This window comes from Panthera pardus, unplaced genomic scaffold, assembly GCF_024362965.1.
Source record: "Panthera pardus isolate Hobbes unplaced genomic scaffold, ASM2436296v1 HiC_scaffold_6, whole genome shotgun sequence".
Classification (NCBI taxonomy): domain Eukaryota; kingdom Metazoa; phylum Chordata; class Mammalia; order Carnivora; family Felidae; genus Panthera; species Panthera pardus.
Genome location: NW_026526991.1, coordinates 1,455,283 through 1,475,020, shown reverse-complemented (window position 1 = coordinate 1,475,020; position 19,738 = coordinate 1,455,283). Strand labels below are relative to the sequence as shown.

General features: G+C 58.7%; 1 protein-coding gene across 4 annotated transcripts in view; it reads right to left on the bottom strand.

Moving 5' to 3' along the window:
* The window catches only part of MGAT3 (beta-1,4-mannosyl-glycoprotein 4-beta-N-acetylglucosaminyltransferase), a 56,461-nt gene that overhangs the window by 9,111 nt on the left and 27,612 nt on the right, over window positions 1–19,738 (bottom strand). Inside the window, exon 1 of one of the 4 annotated variants that reach the window (XM_053894731.1) lies at window positions 13,729–13,925. The exons of 2 other annotated variants lie outside the window; for them this stretch is intronic. In XM_053894731.1, the coding sequence (XP_053750706.1) occupies window positions 13,729–13,802 (74 nt within the window). In that variant the 5' untranslated portion in view covers window positions 13,803–13,925. Of the gene's footprint in view, window positions 1–12,440; window positions 12,853–13,728; window positions 13,926–19,738 lie in introns of those variants that run through there. One more of the 4 variants, XM_019446935.2, reaches the window with a different exon arrangement.

Genomic DNA, 19,738 nt, shown 5'->3' with positions numbered 1-19,738 from the left:
GCAGAAGGAACAGCCGGTGCTCAGGAGGGAGGGATGCGCCCAGATCACACATAGCCTGGGGCCACAGCAGGAAATGTCGCTTTCACGGAAGGATTCTGATCAGAGGAGGAACATGACCCGACTTGGGTCTGGGGAGGCTCACTCGGGCTGCTCTTTTGAGAACACACTGTTGCCTGAAGAATGGAGCGGGGAGAACAATGAAGAGGCCCCAGCACTGTCCAGGCAAGACAAGAGTGGCTTTCACCAGGGTGGGGGAGAGGGCTGCAGAAAGTGCTCCGATTCTGCTGGATTTGCCAAAGACCTGGATGTGAAGTGCGAGCAAGGGGTCAGGACCTAGAAGGATGCGGTAGTCTTTGACTGGGGTGGGGGCCACCCCTCAACAGCCTTCATGGAGATGGTAAACGGCAGAGCTGGGCTTTGAGACTGGCTGTCTCCGCAGGGTCCTCGCTCTAACCCTCACCTCGGCATCCTGCCCAGCAGATGCAAACATGGAGGCTGAGTGAGGGGCGTGGCCAGCCACACAGCTGGCTAATGGCAGAGTCTGGCTGTTGACCTTGGTTCTCTGGACCCAAATCTCATGTCCTTTCCATAGTATGCTTGGTCTAGAAGCTTCACAGTTTGGATGGGAGTGGAGGTGAGCAATACGTTGGATCTGGGAGTAGGAGCTGGGCTGGGGGGCACTGTCCAGCTCACCGCTCTCCAACCTCTACTCCTGCCTCCTGGCATGTTTGAGTCCCTCTAAGAACTCAGGACTCCAAGAGGGGTGTGGTGGTCAGGACCTGTCTGGAGAAACAAGTTTAACTGAGGAAGGACTTGGGGTCTCTAATGGGCTCGCCCATGGCCCTCCAAGGCCCTGGGCACGCAGCTCCCTGAGGACAAAACCCTTGTCTGAGTCCCTCCTCCTACAGAGAATGATCTTAGGCAACTCAGAGGCCACAACTTAGGCCCTTACTCATCTCAGTGAAATTCACCCCATACTTCTCAGGTGCTTGCTGTGTGTCAGGGCTGGCCTCCCTTGAGACCAAGTGCCTCCTGTCCCAGGTCACAACCTGGAGGAACCATCCCGAGCTCTCCCAACCCTCTTCCCGACTCCCTGCATCAGCCTCTGGGCTCATAAAGCCACTGTGAACCCGAGCCTCAACTCCCTGATCTACGAAATGGATATAAGCATTCCTGTCCTGCCCACTTTTCTGTTTGTTTGCGGCTTCAGCAACAGAAATTTATTTTCAGTTCTGGAGGCCAGAAGTCTGAGACCAAAGTGTCCGCAGACTTGATTCCTTCTGAAGAGGGAGAATCTGCTTCATGCCTCTCCTCTAGCGTCTGGTGGTTTTGCTGGCCATCTCTGGCATCCTCAGCTTGTAGAAGCAGCACCCCATCTCTGCCTTCACCGTCCCATGGTACCCTCCCTGTGTGCACGTCTATGTGCACAAATTTCTCCTATCAGGACACTAGTCATATTGGATTAGGGGCCCACTCCACTCTAACATGACCTCATCTTAATTTGACTAATTACAGCTGTACTGAACCCATTTCTGTCCTGCCCCCTTCAAATGAGACACCAAATCGGGGAGACCAATCCATAGCCCTGTCCTGTTCGCAACGCTCACCACGCTGGGCTCACCTCCCCTGACATCTGTCTCCCCAGCGGGACTACCAGCTCCCTGGGGCAGGGAGCTGTACAAAAAGCTCAAACAAAAAGCACCCTGCATTGAGGTCTCCTCAGTGCGTTCACCATCACTTCCGTGCACACAGACTCTGGAACCAGACTGCCTGGTCCAAATCTTGGCTCTGCCATCTCCTATCTGTGCGGCCTTGGGCAAGTTCACAACTTTCCTCCTTTTTCATCTATAAAGTGAGGGTTCAGTAATACCCCATGTAAAGCACTTGGCACATAGTGAGTGCTAAATAAACTTTAACTCTTCTTACTCCCATTGCTATGCCCCAGCCTGGCAGAGAGCAGAGAGAACCTTCGGGTAAGGGCATGGCTGGAGCAAAGGCTTGGAGGTGAGCCTCTGGCAAAGCCTGGGCCCTGGTGGGTGCTGTCCTGTCCCAGAGGGGAACGGAGCAGAGCAGGGGCTCAGTAAGTGAAGCCTAGGCTGAACCTGAGCCTGACAGTGGAGGGGCTGAGAAGCAGCTCCCCACTTCCCGGGATGCTGGGGAAAGGAGGAAGAAAGAACTGTCAGGCTCTCTAGGAGCTTCCCCAGGCCCCCCCCCACCCCCAACCCCATACACACATACTCCATGAGTTGTACCCAGCCCCAGGAGCCTGGGTCTCCTGCATGAAGTTGGCAGGGGATGGGCTGGATGCTTCCTGGTAGCCAGATAATCAGGGACAGGGGAGGCTAAGGCTGATCCTGACCCAGGACGGTGACAGGATCAGCCCAACCTGGGCCTCCTCTTCTTGTGCTGACTTGTGGCTGTAGCCATGCCCCAGAAGTTACCCCTGGGCAGGTTTTCTTCTTTCCCTCCCTCTTCCCACGTCTTCCTTCTCCTCCTTGTGCCCTCTTTCTTTGGGCTCTGCTTAGAAGGTTGATTGGGTGAGGGAGGGAATCAGATGAACTCAAACCCCACAAGCCAGCAACGACCTCAGGGTCAGGGCTCAGGCTGAGTCCAGTGGGGGCTCTTGGCCAGAGAGAAGACAGGTGCTCCCTGGAGACCACAAGCTACATCTGTGGGCCTTATCAGGCTGGCAGCAGCCTCCTGGGTGCAGACACACCCTGACAACTGTCATCGGGCGATGAGAGGTTCCCATGGAGCTCTCCATGGTCCTGAGCTTGCCTGCGCTGACCAGGGTCCTAGCTCAGCCCTGGGAATGCCCTCTGCCAGCCTCTCACTGGCCCCTGCCAGCCTCCTCTGTGGTTCAGTGGCTCATGTCCTAATGGCCACTTCCCTTGCCCACCACCCTCTGACCCCCTTCCCTGCCTGCCTCATGACACCTGATCCCTGGTGTCCTCAGTTCTGGAACAACCATGGGGCACTCAACTCCTACAACTGGAAGAAGGGACCAGCTGCACTCTATGTCCAGCAGCAGAGAGATCTGACACCTAGTAGGTGTTCAGGACGCTCTGAGAAATGTCCACTGGGGAAACCTTGGAGGTTGCACAGCCCACCTTGTCTCCACTCTTGGGCAAGAACTGGCCCATCTAAAACCCCCGGCCTGGGAGCACCTTTGAATGCAACCTCACGGCCTCTCCAGGAATTAGTCCATCTGCTTGAAAGGGCATCTTGATTTTGCGCTGAAGTCCGCCTCCCTGTGCTCACCTCTACCCTACATTCTAGTCCTACCCCATGTGACCCAAGGGCTCCGCCCATCTCCATGGGGGAGGCAGGAGGTGTATCTTTGCATCAAAGTGCCTAAGACACAGAGTAGGCACGACGGTTGTGATGTCAGATCTGAACACTGCCTATGATTTTGACAAGTTATCTTACCTCTCCCTGCCTCAGTTCCCCTTCTCTGTAAAACGGAGGTGTAATACTCCCTACCTCATAAGGTTGTTTTGAGAATCAAATGAGTTAATCCATGCAAAGGACTAGTAACTGTGCCGAAGCATACAGTTAGTGCTCAGTGAGCAGTGGCCTCCATTGTTACTGGAAGTCAGAAAGATTTCATTTGAACCCCAAAGCTGTAATTTCCTGTGTGCTCTTAAGCAAGTTACTTAGGTTCTCCGAGCCTCAGTCTTAGATGAAGAAGGAAGATATCCTCTCCCATGCAGTCCTGTGGGAGATCTGGATGAGCCATGGTGCCCAAGCATCCTGCAAGGAGCCTAGCAACTGGTAGATGCTCTAAAAATGCCTGTCTCTTTTCTTCAGTTTGGCTTTCCTGCCAGACACCCAAATGTAGATGATACAACTGAACATGCCAGGCCTTGCTCCTGGCCAGCTTTGTTAAAGGACTGGGCCAATTGGAAGGCTGCTTACTACTGACTGGCACCCAACACCCTACAAGGCATTCTCAGTGACTCATCTGGCTTTCAGCACCCAGGGAATGTGGAGCCCACAGAGGTCCAGACTCCTCTCCCAGGGTCGGAAGGGTCCTGGTGTAAGAATATTGGCCACACCCTCACCCGAGGCCCATGCCAAGTGCCCATCTGGCCTCTGCTTGTCCAATTCTTAGCACCACCCATTCCAAGCACGTTGGGCTGCTAGAAATCTTCCTTCTGTTGACCTAAATCAGCTTCCCTGGAGCTGCTGCTACTGCTTCCGGTCCTTCCTTGGGGTTAAGCAGAGCAAGTCAGCGCCGCAGGGATCAGAAGACTCCGGGACTAAATAAGGGTCCTTCCAATATGAGGTTCCATGATCCCACATAGGGAGACGGGCAGAGGAGGCAGCTATGGAGTACGACAACTTCCGGAGTCCTGGCAAGATGTGAGAATGGCTGACGCTGTATCTATTTCTTTACCCCTCATTTTATCCATTCTTCGGCTCGAGTCCATCAGGCAAAGCTCCATAAGGTCAAGCCAACACGCGAGGGTCACCCTACAGCCAGCACATCATCCAGGCCACTGGTGAGCATTTACCAAGAACTTGTAGTGTGCCGGGCACTGCCACCGCAATGGCTGGAGAAACTGGGGCCCGATTCCTGGGGCCAACCCTGGAGGAAGGTACGTGAGTCTCCACTTTATAAATGAGGAAATGGATGCTTCAGGAGGTTAAGCTACTCACTCAGGTACACAAGGCTGGTGGGAATGAAGCAGATGGAAACCAAGATTCCCCAAGCCTCCTGCACCTGCTGACAGGCAGACCTGGGAGCCAGTGGGGCTGCAGATTTGGGGATTCTGCCCCAGGCTAAACACAAGTGGCTTGGCTGAGGGAGGGTCTGGTTTATCATGACGCCCAGTCCCCAGGACTTCTACTCCCCGGTCTCTCCAGAGAGAAGTCAGCTTAAAGGGCCAGCCCTGGCCAAGGACCCCATCTGCCCAGCAACTAGAAAGTCCTGGCAAACCTTGTTCACCATGGGGCAGGTGGGAGAGCTGCTGCTCCTATCCTAGATAAGGAAACCAAGGCCCGAAGGAGATGCACAGCTACAATGGGAGCCAGTTCTTGACCAGCCAGATGGGGCACCCAGGCCACTCCCCTGGGCACAAAGATCCGGGCCCTACTCTTTCTGCTGGTACAGCTCCAGGGCAGGGGCCCGGCTGAAGGCTCAGCCAATGCCCATGCCCAGGAGCTCTTTCCGTGATGAACCCTCCCCCTCCCCATACTCCACAATGAGCCAGCATGCCCTGGGCCTCTCTCCTTCCTCCAAACCCCTCCCCTCCAGAACTCCGCCTGGTCCCAGCCCCCTGCCAGCTGCTGGAGAACTTTCCCACAGTGTGGTTAGCATGTGCCTGAGAAAGTTAGTTCCCAAGGCTGGGACCTGCCCTCAGCGACCTGGGGCCTCCTCTTTCCCCACTGGTCGTTGGCCCACCGAGGATATCAGTGTCTGCTCCCCAGAGGCCCATGGGTAGTGAAGATATAGAACATTTCCACCATCCCGGAATGTTCTATTGGATAGCACCGAGGCTAAACAGATCAGTCATCCTCAGGCATCAGTCAATGGGGTGGCTTTGCTCAGAAGCCTGCAGTGGTTCCCAGCCTCCAGCACTGAGGCTCATGGCTGTTGTGACCCCTGCCTCTTGAGATCTGCCCCTACCTTCCCTCATTCATGTTAACATGGCGGTCACCACTTATCACGTGCTTAAATGATGTGCCAGCTGTCAGCTGGGGGTTTTACACATACTTGACCCTCCCAGCCATCATGGGGGTAGGACTTATTATCCCCGCTTTACCCAGGAAGAAACTGGAGCTCAGAGGGCAAAGCCACCTGCAGAACATTCCTCTGCCCACCTATACACATCCACTGCTCTGTAGGGCCTGAGAGCCACACAGCCTTCCACTTACAGTGGGGGGGGGGGGGGGGTGGAGATGTTGGCCTCATCCCCAGGCCACTGAAGGCTCTGAGTGGGGCGACTCCCTAAGCCTGTGCCTGAGGGTGGCCTATGTCAGCTTCCAGAGCCATCCAAGAGCACACTCTGCGCTGTCCAACACACCCACCATTAGCCCCATGTGGCTGCCGAGCACTTGAAATTGACTGGGAGTCTGAGGAGCTAATTTACAACGTAACTTAATTTGAATTTTAGTTTAATAGCCGCGTGTGCTAACAGCTACTGCATTGGAGCCCACAGGTTTGGACCAGACTGGGGAGAACAGGGCAGGGAGATGGGATGACAGCACCAGCCCTGTGGGAATGGGGGGCTGGCCACGGGAGGGGGCGGCGTGATCGGAGGAGAGGATGCTCATCGGGACAGCTGCGGTGCAGGAGGCGAGGACGCAGCCTGTGGCCTCCGGCCTGGGACACAGGACCAGGGTGGGGAGGGGTAGCGAGCTGCCGTGACAAAGTGACAGAGGGAGTGAGCAGCAGGAGGGTCACGGCCTCACGGGCAAGAGGTGGGCTGGAGGTAGGACCTGGGGAAAGTCTGGGAAGGAGGAAAGGGAGGAAGAGAGCCCCAGTGCCTGGGGGTGGAGGGATGGGAGGGAGGGGGCTGGGCCTCATTCTGCCGAGGCGGCTGGAGGCACTGCGACGGAGCTGTGGTGTTCAGGTCACAAGGCTGTGGTGAAGATTTCACTTTATTTTTTAAAGCTTATTTATTTTGAGAGAGAGAGAGGGAGACAGAGAGACAGAGAGAGCCTGCATATGTGAGTGGGGGAGGGGCAGAGAGCGAGAATCCCGAGCAGGCTCCATGCTGTCCGTGCAGAGCCTGACGTGGGGCTCGAACACACGAACTGATCATGACCTGGGCCAAAATCAAGAGTGGGACGCTTAAATGACTGCACCACCCAGGCGCCCCAGGATTTTAAATACAAGTGCCTGCAGCCCTGCCTGGAAGAGAGACCACCAGGTAGGTGCTTGTGAAACATCTGGTGAGGGGCATGTGATGAACGTCACAGGAGGGAGACTGAGGCATCTGTCTCTGGGAAGCAGACTCTTGGTGGGTGGCTTTGGGGAGGAGAAGATGGGACTAGACACAGACATACACAAACATCGCACGTAAAGGGCGATGTGGGCACTGAGAACAGGTATTCCCAAATCAGGTTCCATGGAACCTCACGGGGTCCTCCTGGGACCAGAGAATGAGGTGGGGCGGGGGGGGGGGAGAGGAGAGAGGTAACAAAGCCAGGGACGACCCCCCCCCAAAAAAAAAACCATCAAAAAGATGCTCTCTCAACTTCTCAATTTCATACATTGGCGTTCCTCGTAAGATTTTGTTTGCGGAAAACTTTTCTACACCAAAAACCGGTCTGAAAACCCCAGCCAGGCAGAGAAGGAACCGTGTGAACCTCAAAGGGCAGAGCACTGATGAATGCCCGCCCATGGTGGTGGTGGGCGTGCATTTCAGAAGCCCCACCCACCCTGCCCCGGGGGTGGGGTGGGGGGGCTCTGATGGCCTCACACACACAGCCTGGAAAGGAAAGTCACCAATTGGGCCTGGAGGAACAGCCATCCCAGGAGTGGGGAGTGGTCTTGCCCGAGCCCCCTTAGAGGTCCAGGGAGGGAAGGTGGACGGGTCCCAGCAGGAGTGCAGGCACTGTCAGGCCGGGGTAGGAGGAGCAGGTGGCGGCCACCCAAGTATGACCGCCAGCCACTGAGCCAGGGGCCATGTCTCCGCCAACCCCTGCTTCTGCCCCGTCACAGCAAACCTCAGCAGTGATCGGTCTTGTCCCCTGCCCTGTTCATTCCATTCCCACACTGTGCGTGCTCCAAGTCAAGCTGACCCTGTGTTCCCGGCGCCCAGCACGGGGCCCAGCCCAGACATTCGGTGGATGTTTGGGACAAGCCAGAGGGGTGAGCACTAAGGTAGAACAGGGATCGGGCTGTGTCCCCGTCAGCAGGGCCACATCCAGTCACGGGCTTGCCCGGTGAAGAATCAAGGGGCATAGCTACCCTGGTGGGGGCTGGGCCGGGGTGGAGGGAAGGCGCCCAGGGGCTGGGAGGACCACAGTCAGTCACGGCGCTTCTGTCCTTCCCTAGGGTCGGTGGAGAGAGCAGATCGGTCCTCGCTTTTGGAGCTGGGGTTGCAGCGGGGCCCAGGACACACAGATGAAGTCCCGCCCCTAGAGCTCAGTCCGGTGGCGGGACAGAGGACGAATGACGAAAACGAACGACAGATGCCAGGTGTCAGGGGGGACCTCCCGAAGACAGGACGTTTCAGCTGAGACCCAAGAAGGAGCCACCTCACAGAGTGGGAACAGCATGTCAGGCAGAAGACTGACAAAGGCCTGTGGGTTGGAAACTCCCAGTGCAGTGACAGCAAAGGGGGGGGGGGTTGAGTCCTTGAAGAGCATGTGGAGCCCAAGGGGGTGACAAGGACCCCCCGCGCTTCGGGGACTGCTTGGACAGAAGCCTGGGCACCCCTTCTCACCCCTCTTGAGTCAGTAATCTGGATGCAGCTAAACCCTCTAACTGGGCAGGGCTGGACAGGTCTGGGGAGCAGTTGGCCCGGAACATTCCTTCCAGAAGATGGCGCCTCCATCATCATCACCTTCATGGCAGCTGGCACGTTCTGAGTGGCCTAGGTGCCTTCCTCCATTGGTCCTCACAGCCACCGGGTGGTGAGGAGACAGGCACAGGGGTTGAGGGACCTGCCTGAGACTCACAACCGGGACCAGCAGGACTCACGCCCACTCACCACCTCTGGGGGTCCTCACTCAGGAGGCAAGGTCTAGGCCGCTGCCTTCAGCCTTGCCCAGAGCAAGGAGCCCTCTCACCTCCACCTTAGCCCCCCGCGGGAGCCCGCAGGCCTGCCATTTGTGAGTCCCCAGCCTCCCTGGTTCCAGCAGGTGACTGGATCTGTTACGAGAGCGCTGGGCCCAGGAGAGCCGCATCGCCAAAATCCTTTCTGTCTGAGGCTCCCCTCCACCTGGGGCCCCCCCAGGGCAGCGCTCTGGCTGCAGAACAGTGACGTAAAACCACAAAGCCCAGGGGTTCACAAAGCCCAGAGTTTCCTGAAAGGCCGCAGGAGCCCCAGGGCCCCTTCCCTCTCCCCACCTGGTGACAGCAGAAACAGATCACCCTGGACAGGGTCCGGTGTAGGGATCTCCAGTACCCTTCTGGTGCTGTAAACAGTCAGGAGACCTCCTTGGTGAGGCGTGGACTTCAGAAGGTTCTAGGGGGCCTGAAGTCCCTCAGGGAACCCGGCTCATGCCTGTACAGCAGACCCCCCGCCCATGAGTACTGTCCTCCTAAGACTCACTATGTTTTCCCTAGTCCTGCTGGCCTGGAACTTCTGGAATTCTCAATCATCTTGGGAGGGTCCCATACCAGCCGCACCCATACTCCGGGGGGTTTCTGTCTACTTGCTGTTTGCCCGACCCCTCAGCGGCCTGTCACCACACAGGGGGAAAGAGAGGGCATGCCTGAGGCCCGTCCCCGCGCTGCTCTCTGGCAGAATGCTAACTGCTTCAGCTCCCTTCTCGAATTCCATCCCTATATCAGCCCCTTGGCTGTTACAGACAGGAAACAGGTTCAGAGGGTCTGAGTGACCAGCCTGGCTGGCCCTGTGAGTGGCAGCAGTGTGTCTGACCCAACCCTAGGGCCTCCTGCTCCCCACCATGCCACCCTGCCTCGGTACCCGCCTGGCCTCTCCCTGCCGGGGCCCATCTTGCCCTCCCCTGACCCGGTACCTGCCTCGGGTCCCCGAGGTGGCACACCACACGTGAGGCACAGTGTCCCGCTCCAGCTGCCACAACCCGTGCCGGGCCACTGTGGCTCGATGACAGCGGTTTCCTCGCTGGAGGCTGTCTCCTGCCCCCAGGCTGAGCACAAGCGGCATTTAGGTGGCCATGTCCCGGGGACAGCCAAACTTGGCCTGGCCTCAGCTCTGGCCTTCACCTGGGCAGGTTTCCCGGCCCCACCTCTCCCCAGCTGGGTCACCTCGCTCAGGGCTCCAGTCCCCTCATCTGTACCAGGTAGAAACAGGTGGCCCAGTGGCAGTGAGGGCAGCCCCACCCCGCTGGAGCTGCTCTAAAGTGCCGGGTGCCGGGGCACATGGGTGCCGGGACGTGGGCGCGCTCTCAGTTTCCACCTTACTTACAGGGTGAGGGGCCTGGTAAACCACGTGTCTGTCTCCTCTTGGAGCCTCGCCTGCTCCCTCTGGGTGGCAGGTCACCCTGAACGGTTCCCGTACTCCCAAGGCACTGCTGGGCATTTTTGGTAGGGCACTGACGGGCAGTGGAGGAGTGGGGTACAGGTGGAAAAGGCTGGAAGTGCTCTCTACCGGGGGGGATCCCGGTGTCTCAAACCCAGTGTGGGCGTCGGAGGCCCAGAAGCGGAGCCTGAATCCTGACTGTCCCCCAGAAACCCTGCACCGTTCACCTGCGAGTGGGCTCAGTACTCAACAGCCCGTGGCCCGGATGAGACACTGGGGGCCCAGAGGAGACCAACTGTCCAGCCTGGCCCCGGGCCCACGTCCAGCGTTGCAAGGCGTTCATTCCTGGCGGTGGGGATGACCCTCTCCGGGCTCCTTCTGAAGAGGGTGAAGACAGAAATCAGAGCCTGGCCGAGAAGAGCTCTGGGGGACTCCTCCTCCTTCACACCCAGCTTAGCCCTTGCCTCCCCTGGGGAGCTGCCCTCAAGCCCAGCAAACTCAGAAGCCCGCCATCAGCCTGCAGAGAAACATCCCGTCGGCCGGCCATGCGGGCTGAGAGGGCCTGAGTCCCGCTCTCGGTGCCTGACAGTGAACGTCAGCTGAGAGGGTGCCAGTGTGGGAGGACCGCCCTGTCATCTCCGTGGTGCGGGCCGGCTGGGTGGGGCAGGGGTGGGTCCTGGGTGCCAGGAGGGGGAAGGAATGAGAAAAAGAGAAGCGCAGGGTCCAGCCAGGGTGAGGCCAAGGAAGCGGGGCGCGGGGGAGGGGGCACGAGCCTGTAACGACTCATTGGGCAGATCATTAACACGCACGGAGCAGCCAATTAGAGGAAAGTCAAAAACCCAGCTTCTTCTAATCCATGAACAGAATATGGTGCCATCCTTCCACAAAGTTCACTGACCCAGACCCCACGCAGGCTCATTGCTCACACCCCTGTGGGGCCTGCTGAGGCTCCTATACTTCTGCCTTGCGGCTCCCTGCCCAGCCCCTGGCCTCTCAGCCCCCGAGACCCAAATAACCCACCCACTGGGGGAGAGCAGACAAGCCCGGGAGGCAGGGGCGGTGAGCGGCTCTGCCCGCCTCCTCCCCTGCCACGTCTGTGGATTGGCGATCACCATGAGAAAAGCGAGGCCCGCGAGGCTGGGGCTGAGCTGCCGGCCTCCCCGAGAAAGGAAACTCCTTCGAGGGCCCGGAGATGCTGTTCAAGAGTCCCCAGCCCCACCTCTCAGGGCACCACAATGGGCAGCAACTCCCTGGAATCTGGACTCAAATCCTGCCTGTGCCCCCGCCCCATGTGATCTTGGGCAGGTGGCTTAATATCCCTAGGCCTCCGAGTCCCCATCTGCACTGTGGGACCATCCCAGCCCCTCACCCGATGATGAATGACTTAACAGGGTCACATCCAAAGAGCCTCAGCACCGACCAGTCCTCTGAGCTCCTCCTGAGCTGAAAGGTTCACCCTGTGCCACCCAACCATGGCCTCACCATGTGCCTGGTGTCATGGGCAAGGCCCACTGGAGTGTCCTTCCAAAATGCACCCGGAACCCAGCCCCACTCCTCCTCCTCACTGGCCTCCCTCCTGCCCCCTTTTTTCTCCGTCTTGAAATTATTTTTGAACAAGGGGCCCTACATTTTCATTTCATTATTTTCTTTTATTTTTTTTAATGTTTATTTTTGAGAGAGAGACCGAGTGTGAGCAGGGGAGGGGCAGAGAGAGAGAGGGAAACGCGGAATCCGAAGCAGGCTCCAGGCTCTGAGCTGTCAGCACAGAGCCTGACGCGGGGCTCGAACTCATGAACTTGGAGATCATGACCTGAGCCGAAGTGGTCAACCAAGTGAGCCACCCAGTGCCCCTATTTGATTTTATTTGAGAGAGAGAGAGAGAGAGAGCATGCAAGAGTGGGGGAGGGGGCAGAGGGAGAGAGAGAAGAGAATCTTAAGCAAGCTTCGGGCTCGATGCGGAGCCAGACGCAAGGCTCAATCCCGTAACCTTGGACTCCCGACCTGAGCAGAAATCAAGAGTCGCAGGCTTAACTCACTGAGCCACCCAGGCGCCCCTCGGGGCCCCACATTTTCATTTGGCACTGGGCCCCACAAATTCTGTCACTGCAAAGTCCCCACCAGGCCATGTCCCCCCTCCCCGCACCCCACTCAACCTCCTCCCACAAGACCCTCCCCCCCGACCCCACCCGCACACCGGTCTCGCTCAGAATGAAATCCAAACTCCTCTCTGGGCCCACAGGCCCCGCCAATCTGGTCCCCGAATCTTTGCTGCCCTCGCCTCCCTCCCTCGTCCACTCGGCTCCAGTCAGTCCCCACCTTTCCGTCTCAGGGTCTTCCCACTGGCTGCTCCTCGGCCTGGAATGTGGCTGCCTGCTCAGAGGGGCCCTCCTGGCCCTCCAGCTAGAGCGGCTGTCCCCTGCCCAGGTCGTCTGCTCCCCGGCACTCACAGCGGAAGCTAGCTGTCTCCTTGTTTACGTGTTCGTGGCCTGTCTCCCCCACCCACACCCCGGGGCTCAGAATGTCAACAGGAGAGCAGGGTCATCGTAAGCCTGTAAGCCTCAGTCACCGGTCACGGCTGCTCCCCACCCCCTAGGACAAAGCCTGGCCCCGGAGCAGACGCTCCATAAACAACTGGTGCGCGACGACGGACCTTGCCTGGGAAGTGATGACAGACTCTGAGTGACAAGTACCGTCTAGTGTGGGGCTGCAGGCCCGGCCAGTGCGAGCCCATACCCGGCAGGGTGTTCTCCCCTGATCCCAGGCCCAGAGAACACCCCCCCCGCCCCCCCCCCCCCCCACCTGGATCCTCAGTGCCGCTGAGATCAGCACAGGGTGTCGGGCAGTGCCAGCCCCTCCCACCAGGCTCCCCCCTCCCCCAGGGGGACAATGTACAAAGGGCCACTTCAGCACGGAGCTGCGTCTCTAGCCCACAGGCCTGAGGTGGGGGAGGGGAGGGGAGGGCGTGCCCCAGCCCTCGGCTGTCCTCATGGAGCCTGCTCTAGCACAGGGCCAGGAGGGGGACAGATTCAAGCTGTAGCGCGGAGAGGCTTTGTTCCAAGAGCTGCGCCTTGAGGCGTGAGGGAGATGCCCTTGCACAGCGCGGGGATGAGACACATCAATGCACGGGGTCGGCGTGCCCGGGCAGAGGGCGGTCCCCGTGGACCCAGGCAGCAGGAGTGGAGTGGCGCTCCCCCCACGTGGACAGGGCACAGTTGCGAGGTGCAGCCGGGCACATCAAGAGGCTAAAGTGCCCGCGGGGTTAAGTGAGAGAGAGGAGCAGACCCGGCGGCGGCGTCTGGGCCAGGCTGGAGGGCAGAGGCCTGGGCCAGAGTCGGCTCCCATCCTGCCTGGGACCCTCCGCCGCAAAACCAGGCACAAAGAACTCGCTCAAATAGTGGTTCCGGAAACCTGAGCTGATAACCCGAGATGTGACCATCCACCCAGTCTCCCAGGCCAGGAGCCGGCAGTCATCCTGAATCTGGCTTCTCGCTGACCTCGCGCTTTCCATCGCCAGGCCCGTCTCTTCCACGCCCCCGGTACTTGTCGTCCCGCCCGGCCCCCTGTGCCACTGTCCCACGCTACCTGTGCCACCATCCACGCTCACCTGGACAACAGCAGCAGCCTTGCCAGGGAAGGGGCTCCTGGCTTGCGCCCCACGAGCCAAGCAAAAGCCCACATCCGATGCTTGGAACACCTGCCCCCGGGATAAAGTCCAAATCCTCTAGGAGGCTCCAAGTTTCTGTGTAATCTTTCACTCCCTGCCCAGGTAGGCTCAGCTGAACTGCACTTCCCCCCAGGCTGAGGAAGGACTGAGCTGCCTCACCCGTGGCCTGCCCCCCAGGGCTCCTCACTCGACCCTGGGTGGTGCTGCCCAACTCTCCTGGGGCCCCAGCACAGAGCCTGATGCAAAGGAGGTGCTGACCTTGGCCTGTTGAATGAATAAACGACAGCCGCCCCCCTCCGCCCCCAAATCACCACACCCGCACCTTCAGTCAGTGCTGCTGGGCTCTCAGAACTGGTCTGGGGTTTGGAAAAGTCTAGTCCTGCCTGGGCAAGGCACACCCCAACAAGGTGGCTTATGTACATGAACTCGACGGGTCCCCTGCAATGGGAGGGGAGCGGTGGAGAGCGGAGACACGGGGAAGGACTCCGGCCTTCCAAGCGCTCTGAGCAGGATGGCTGATGGTCCGGAGGAGACGCGGCAAGGAAGAAGGGGAAACAGGAAGTGATCTCGGTTCACCCCTGGGTGCTCAGTGCCTGGCACCATGCCCGGCTGCTGCTGGCTCAAAGGATGGGCTGGAACCCTGGCTCTGCCCCCCGCCCCCCAACTCTGGAATCCTACTCTCTCGGAGGCAGAAAAGCGGGGGCTGGTAACGCAGCCTCACAGGGATCTGGGGAAGCGACGAGGCTGCTCCTGGCCCAGAACCTACAGCTCCAGCTCTCTGGGAGCCCGAGCAAGGTCGTCCCACCTCCTTCAGGAGAGGTGCCCTGGAGCAGGTGCACCTGGGGAGCCTCCGTGGAGCTGGAACAATGAGCCCTTTTCTTTTTCCTTCCCAATCCACCTCTGCCCACCCCTGCCTTCAAGGGGCCGCAGCACCCTCGGCTCAGGACCCGACCGTCTCCACCGGGGGACACTCAAGAAGCCCTCACCAAATGGCACAGGGCACCATGCAGGGCTTTAGGCAGCGGGCCCCTGCTCCTTCATATGGAGCCGCCAGTCTGTTCTCGCTCCTCTGATTAGTCAGTCTTTTCCCCCTGCTAGATCCCGAGAGCATTCCGGAAAAGGGGCCTCAAGTGTCCAAACGTCTCTCTGAGGATGAGAAAGAAGAGAAAGCAACAGCAGTGACCAGACCATCACCACAAGGGGCCAGAGTCATTCAGGAGTCAGGTGGCCAGGGTCCAGGCCTTAGCCATGCCACTAGCTTCCCGGAGAGCCTGAGCACCAGGTGAAGCGCTCCATCTTGTCTGACCGTCACGTGGCCATTTCACAGATGGGGAAACTGAGGTTTGGAGAGGGGACAGGACGCGCCCGAGGTCAGGCAGCAGCGAGCTGTGGGGAGGGCCTGGCTCAGCAGAGACCACGTGCGTGCCACTGCAGCTCACCAATGCTCAAGACTTCCCCGTTCCTGCCGGACCTCAGTTTCCCCCACTGACCACCGGGGGCACAGACTGGATCTTCCAGCTTCCGGCTGACTTGAGTGTTTCAGGTTCTGGAAGGTCCACATTCTAGGTCTGCTGCTCCATCTTCCTCCTCTAAGTTCCATGATCCCGCTTCTCTGGTCTGGATCACGGGGTTCTACTTTCCAGGTGCCGTGTTCTCGTGCTGGTCCCCAAGTTCGCCTCTCAGAAAGGTCTGCAGCCCAGGCAGGTTCTCCAGCCCACATGCTTCATTTTCATTCCCTGTATTCTCTCCCAGCCCCCCGCAGTCGGGGTCCACAGGTCACCACCCAGAGCTCCAGTTCCCTCGCCCTCGGGGCTGCTTTAGGGCATTAAAATGGGGCGGGGAGGGCCGTCCCAGGCCCTGGGGTCGCTGGGCTGAAGGGGATGCTGGAGATCATCCTCACAGCTGGGCAGGAACACCCTTCTCCACTCTTCCCCGTGTCTCCAGGACCACGTTTCTGACCACCCCCAGCCCTGCCGGCCTCTGCCCCCACCAGTCCGCACTGCGACAGCCCCCGAGACGGCACTTCCCGAGGACAGAGACCTTGGGTCATTTTTCTTTGGGGTCAGAGCCTGGTACTTCCTTACTGGGTGTCTGTTAAACACTTGCAGAATGAATTAACCAGGTGTGCCCCGGGGTCCCGGCAGGATTACACATTGTCACAGCCTCAAAGACCAGAGTTCACATATGACGGAGACGCTCACGCTGTGTGTGCGTGCAGGTGATGTGCACAAAACATGTGCTCAAAAACACAGACACGTCCACACCCTAAAATCAGCAGATCTGTGCCCCTGGCACCTAGCCTGGGCCCTGGCACTTGCTGAGTAACAGCTGACCGAATGAATGGGTGCTCTGTACTAGGTACATGGGGGAGACGGAGATCGCATCCTCACCCAGGATCAAGGCTCAGCTGTGATTCCAAAGACCATTTCCACGAGGTCGAACTTGACTACATTGTAGGAGGACCCCCTGGAAGGGCACTTCGGGGCCGGAGTCAGTAAGGAAGGCAGTCAACGGTGCTACGCACCCAACTGGGCACCCGGATGGAGGTGAAGCAAACAGCCTAGGGTCACCTCTGGCTGGGAGGGGCGGAGGGCAGCCTGGGGTGGGGTGGGGTGGCTTTCCAGGTGGAGGTGGGAAGGCGAGGGCCCCGAGGCCTAACCCACACGACAGGAAGGACATCAGAGGCTTGAACGGAATTCTGGGTGTGCTGCATCCCGGTAGCCCCAGGTCTGGACTCTCGCTGACCCAATTTCCAAGAAAGAGAGACACACAGGCTGAGCTGTCTGCTACAGGCGCACCTGTTCTGGAGGATGTGCCTGGGGCCAGGGTCCCTCTGGAAGCCACTCACACATGGTGACCCCAGAGTCTCATGAATGGGGAGCTGGCTGTTCTCAGGGCACCTTTTCTTGGACTTCTCTCCTTTACATGGTAACTTCATTTTTCTGGTTATAAAGGTTTCACCTACAACCTAGGAAATGTGAAAATCCCAGCAAAAGAAGGGTAATATCACCCACCATCCCCGGGGCTAACATTTTTGGCCTAAGTTCTCACAGGCTTTTTTTCCTGCGTACCTTTTTGCAAGAATGAGCTATCGATGTGAATTTCCTGCCAGCTTTTAGACAGCAAGCGTTTTCTCTAAGGAGCTTTGTCCTCCACATGGGAAGACAGAGTGCAGACCTGAGCCCTGGGGACTTTGCTCTCCTGGGCTTCTTCCCATCCCCCGCCAGACCTGACCTGGATCCTGCAGAGAAATGCTCCAGCTGGGGACCGGAGTGGGGGAGGGGTACGGCGACATAGCCCTGGGCTCTCCTCCTACAAGCCACAAAGGGACGACCAACCACTCTCCAGGGTGCTCTAGGTCAGTCCCAAGCACCCTAGGGCCTCAACGTTCCCTCTGTGAAATGGGCATGTTTGGCTAGCTATCTGGCTCCAAGGCTCCCCAGCCTGGTCTCCTCTCTGGGCTGCGGGGACAGTCACCTGAACTGGGCTGCACCTTACAGCTGCTTTCCTGTCCACTCCACTGGCATCTCCGACCAGCCCTGGATTATAACCAGGCCCTCAAAGTTCTCAGCATCCTGTGGAGCAGCCAGATGGAAATCCTGGCAGGGCGGATCAGCCTGGCCCTTGGGGTGGGAGTCAGGCAGGGCTTCCTGGAGGGGTCTCAAAGGATGAGCCAGCACCTGCCAGGAGAGGAGGGGGAAGGCCACTGCAGACAGAGGGATAGCATCTGCAAAGGCCCTGGGGTGTGGGGGGGGAAGCCAGCACCTGGATTTCTAGTCTGGGTGGGGTGCTGGTGCATTTCGCCCTCCCCACATGCCAGTACCTGGAGGCAGCCCACAGAGTCTGTTACATCCCCCCCTGGTGGCTGCAGGACCACTGCCCGTACTCAGGTATGGCCCCGAACATCTGTGACAGCAGTAACACGCCAGGTCCCGCAGCAGTCCTGGACACCGCTGAGAGGCGGTTTGCCTGGGGGCCCTTTGGGGCCAGGCTCTGTAGTTTCATGGCTGTGATAGACGTCATCCCGCACAGACAGAATCCCCCTGCCCCATTCCCTGGACCTCTCGGCCGTGGTGGAGCCTCACACCCTCTGCTCTAGTCCTTATGGCAGGTATGACCTTGGACCCGTCACCCACACCCTGTGGGCCTTGGCTCAAAGACTGAAGACTGATCTGGGCTGTTCCAAGGTCCAGGTGGGACCAGAGCTGGCTCTGCCTGAACTGACCACAGGGGTTCCCAAACACCTACTATGTGCCAGAGCCCCCAACACTGCCTCTTTGTTTCTCTCTCCCGCCAGCCCGGAGGCGGGATCTCTTCCCACCACTGCCCCTCACAGACACAGAAGGCCCCTGGATGCAGGTTTTCTGACCCCCGGGATGTGGGCATAGGTGAAACGTAGAGCCAAACCTCCAAGCCACAGCTAGAACCAACTCAGATGATGTGTTACCGCTTCATAAACGGTAGAGTGCACACTCATTTATTTTTTTTCGCACAACGGGCAAGGCTCCGTCCTGCAGGACCCCCCTCCCAGCTGTGTGACCCCACCAAGTCACCTGTCTAGGGCTCAGTTTCCATTGAACGAAATAAGGATTACATCAGCACCCCCCTCCCAGGGCTCCTGAGATACTGAAATGAAATCGAGCAAGAAAAGCACCAGCCCCTCACTCCCATCCGAGCCATAAATGAGTTCGGACCATTAATATTCACGGGCCTCAGAGATGGCCGGGAAGGCGCCTTCTCAATCTTTCACCTAAACCGCCAATCTGCACTGCTTCCGGAATGGCCCTCACCCCGTCACACGACAGATCACCATTCAACAAGCAGTTAAGAAACAGTCATCAAATGCCTTTTCCATGTTAGGCAAGGTGCCAGCCCCAGAGAGTGCCTGTGCACCCAGCCTGGAAGCCTCACCTGTCATCGGCAGCCCTCCCTTGTTCCCCCCTTCCCCGGCCACCATCACTCACCCACCACGATTCGCCCAGGCTGTGTGCCAGGCCCGGGCTAGCAAGAGTGGGGCCACGAGCGACTGGTCAGAGTATTACACAAGCTCTGTGGGGTCTGTGGCCAGCTGGGACCTGTTTCCAGAAGGAAAACAGCAGCAGCAGGTGCCTGGATAAAGGCAAAATGGGGCGTGGGGGTCAGTGTGGTGTGTGTGCAGAGCTGGGTTAGGGTAGCAGGGGGCAGAGGCTGGGAACACAAGCGGGGGCAGGGTCATAGGGATCTGGGTTAAGGCCAAGGGAGTCTCTTAAAGCAGCCTGGACTCCACTGGGCCGGGCAGTGGTTCTGGGAGTCCGCAGGCCTCTCTATCCCCAGGACAACATTTTAAAAATTGGGTTTCCAGCCCCCTCTCCCGCAGTGGGATTCTGACTCAGCGGGGTGTGGTGGGGCCCGGGAAATCTGTATTTTCCCCAAGCCGCCCAGGTGAGGCTACACGAGGCTTCCAGAGACAGTGCCCCAGGACTATGGGAAAGAAGGAAGTGGCAATCAGGGCCACAAGGAGGGTGGCCTGGAGGCCAGGACACCAGTGACGTGGCTGTCTCGGGCGTCCAGGCTTCAGAGACCGTTCCCTTCTGAGTGACTGAGGGGCCTATCCGAGGGGCCCCATCGGGCTCTGGGGGTCCTACAGGCTGGATACAATCCCAGCCCTGCCACTTCCTGGCCCTGAGCCCCAGGCACCCTCAAACTGCCAAATGGGGATAATAATAGTACCTACTTCGAGGGAAGTTAGCAGGCGTCGCTGGGATAATGCAGACAAAGTGCTTGGCCCGGCGCCCGGCACATAGTAAGTGCTCGATAAATAGCAGCAAATTATTATGACTCAGAGGTCGAGGTGGGGTAGAACAGCCTGGGAAGTCATCCATTATGGGTCTCTGTCAACCAGAATCCTGGAGACTGCCTCTGGCCACCCTCCCTCGCTCAGACCCCCATCGGGGCTGCTGCTTCTGGGAAG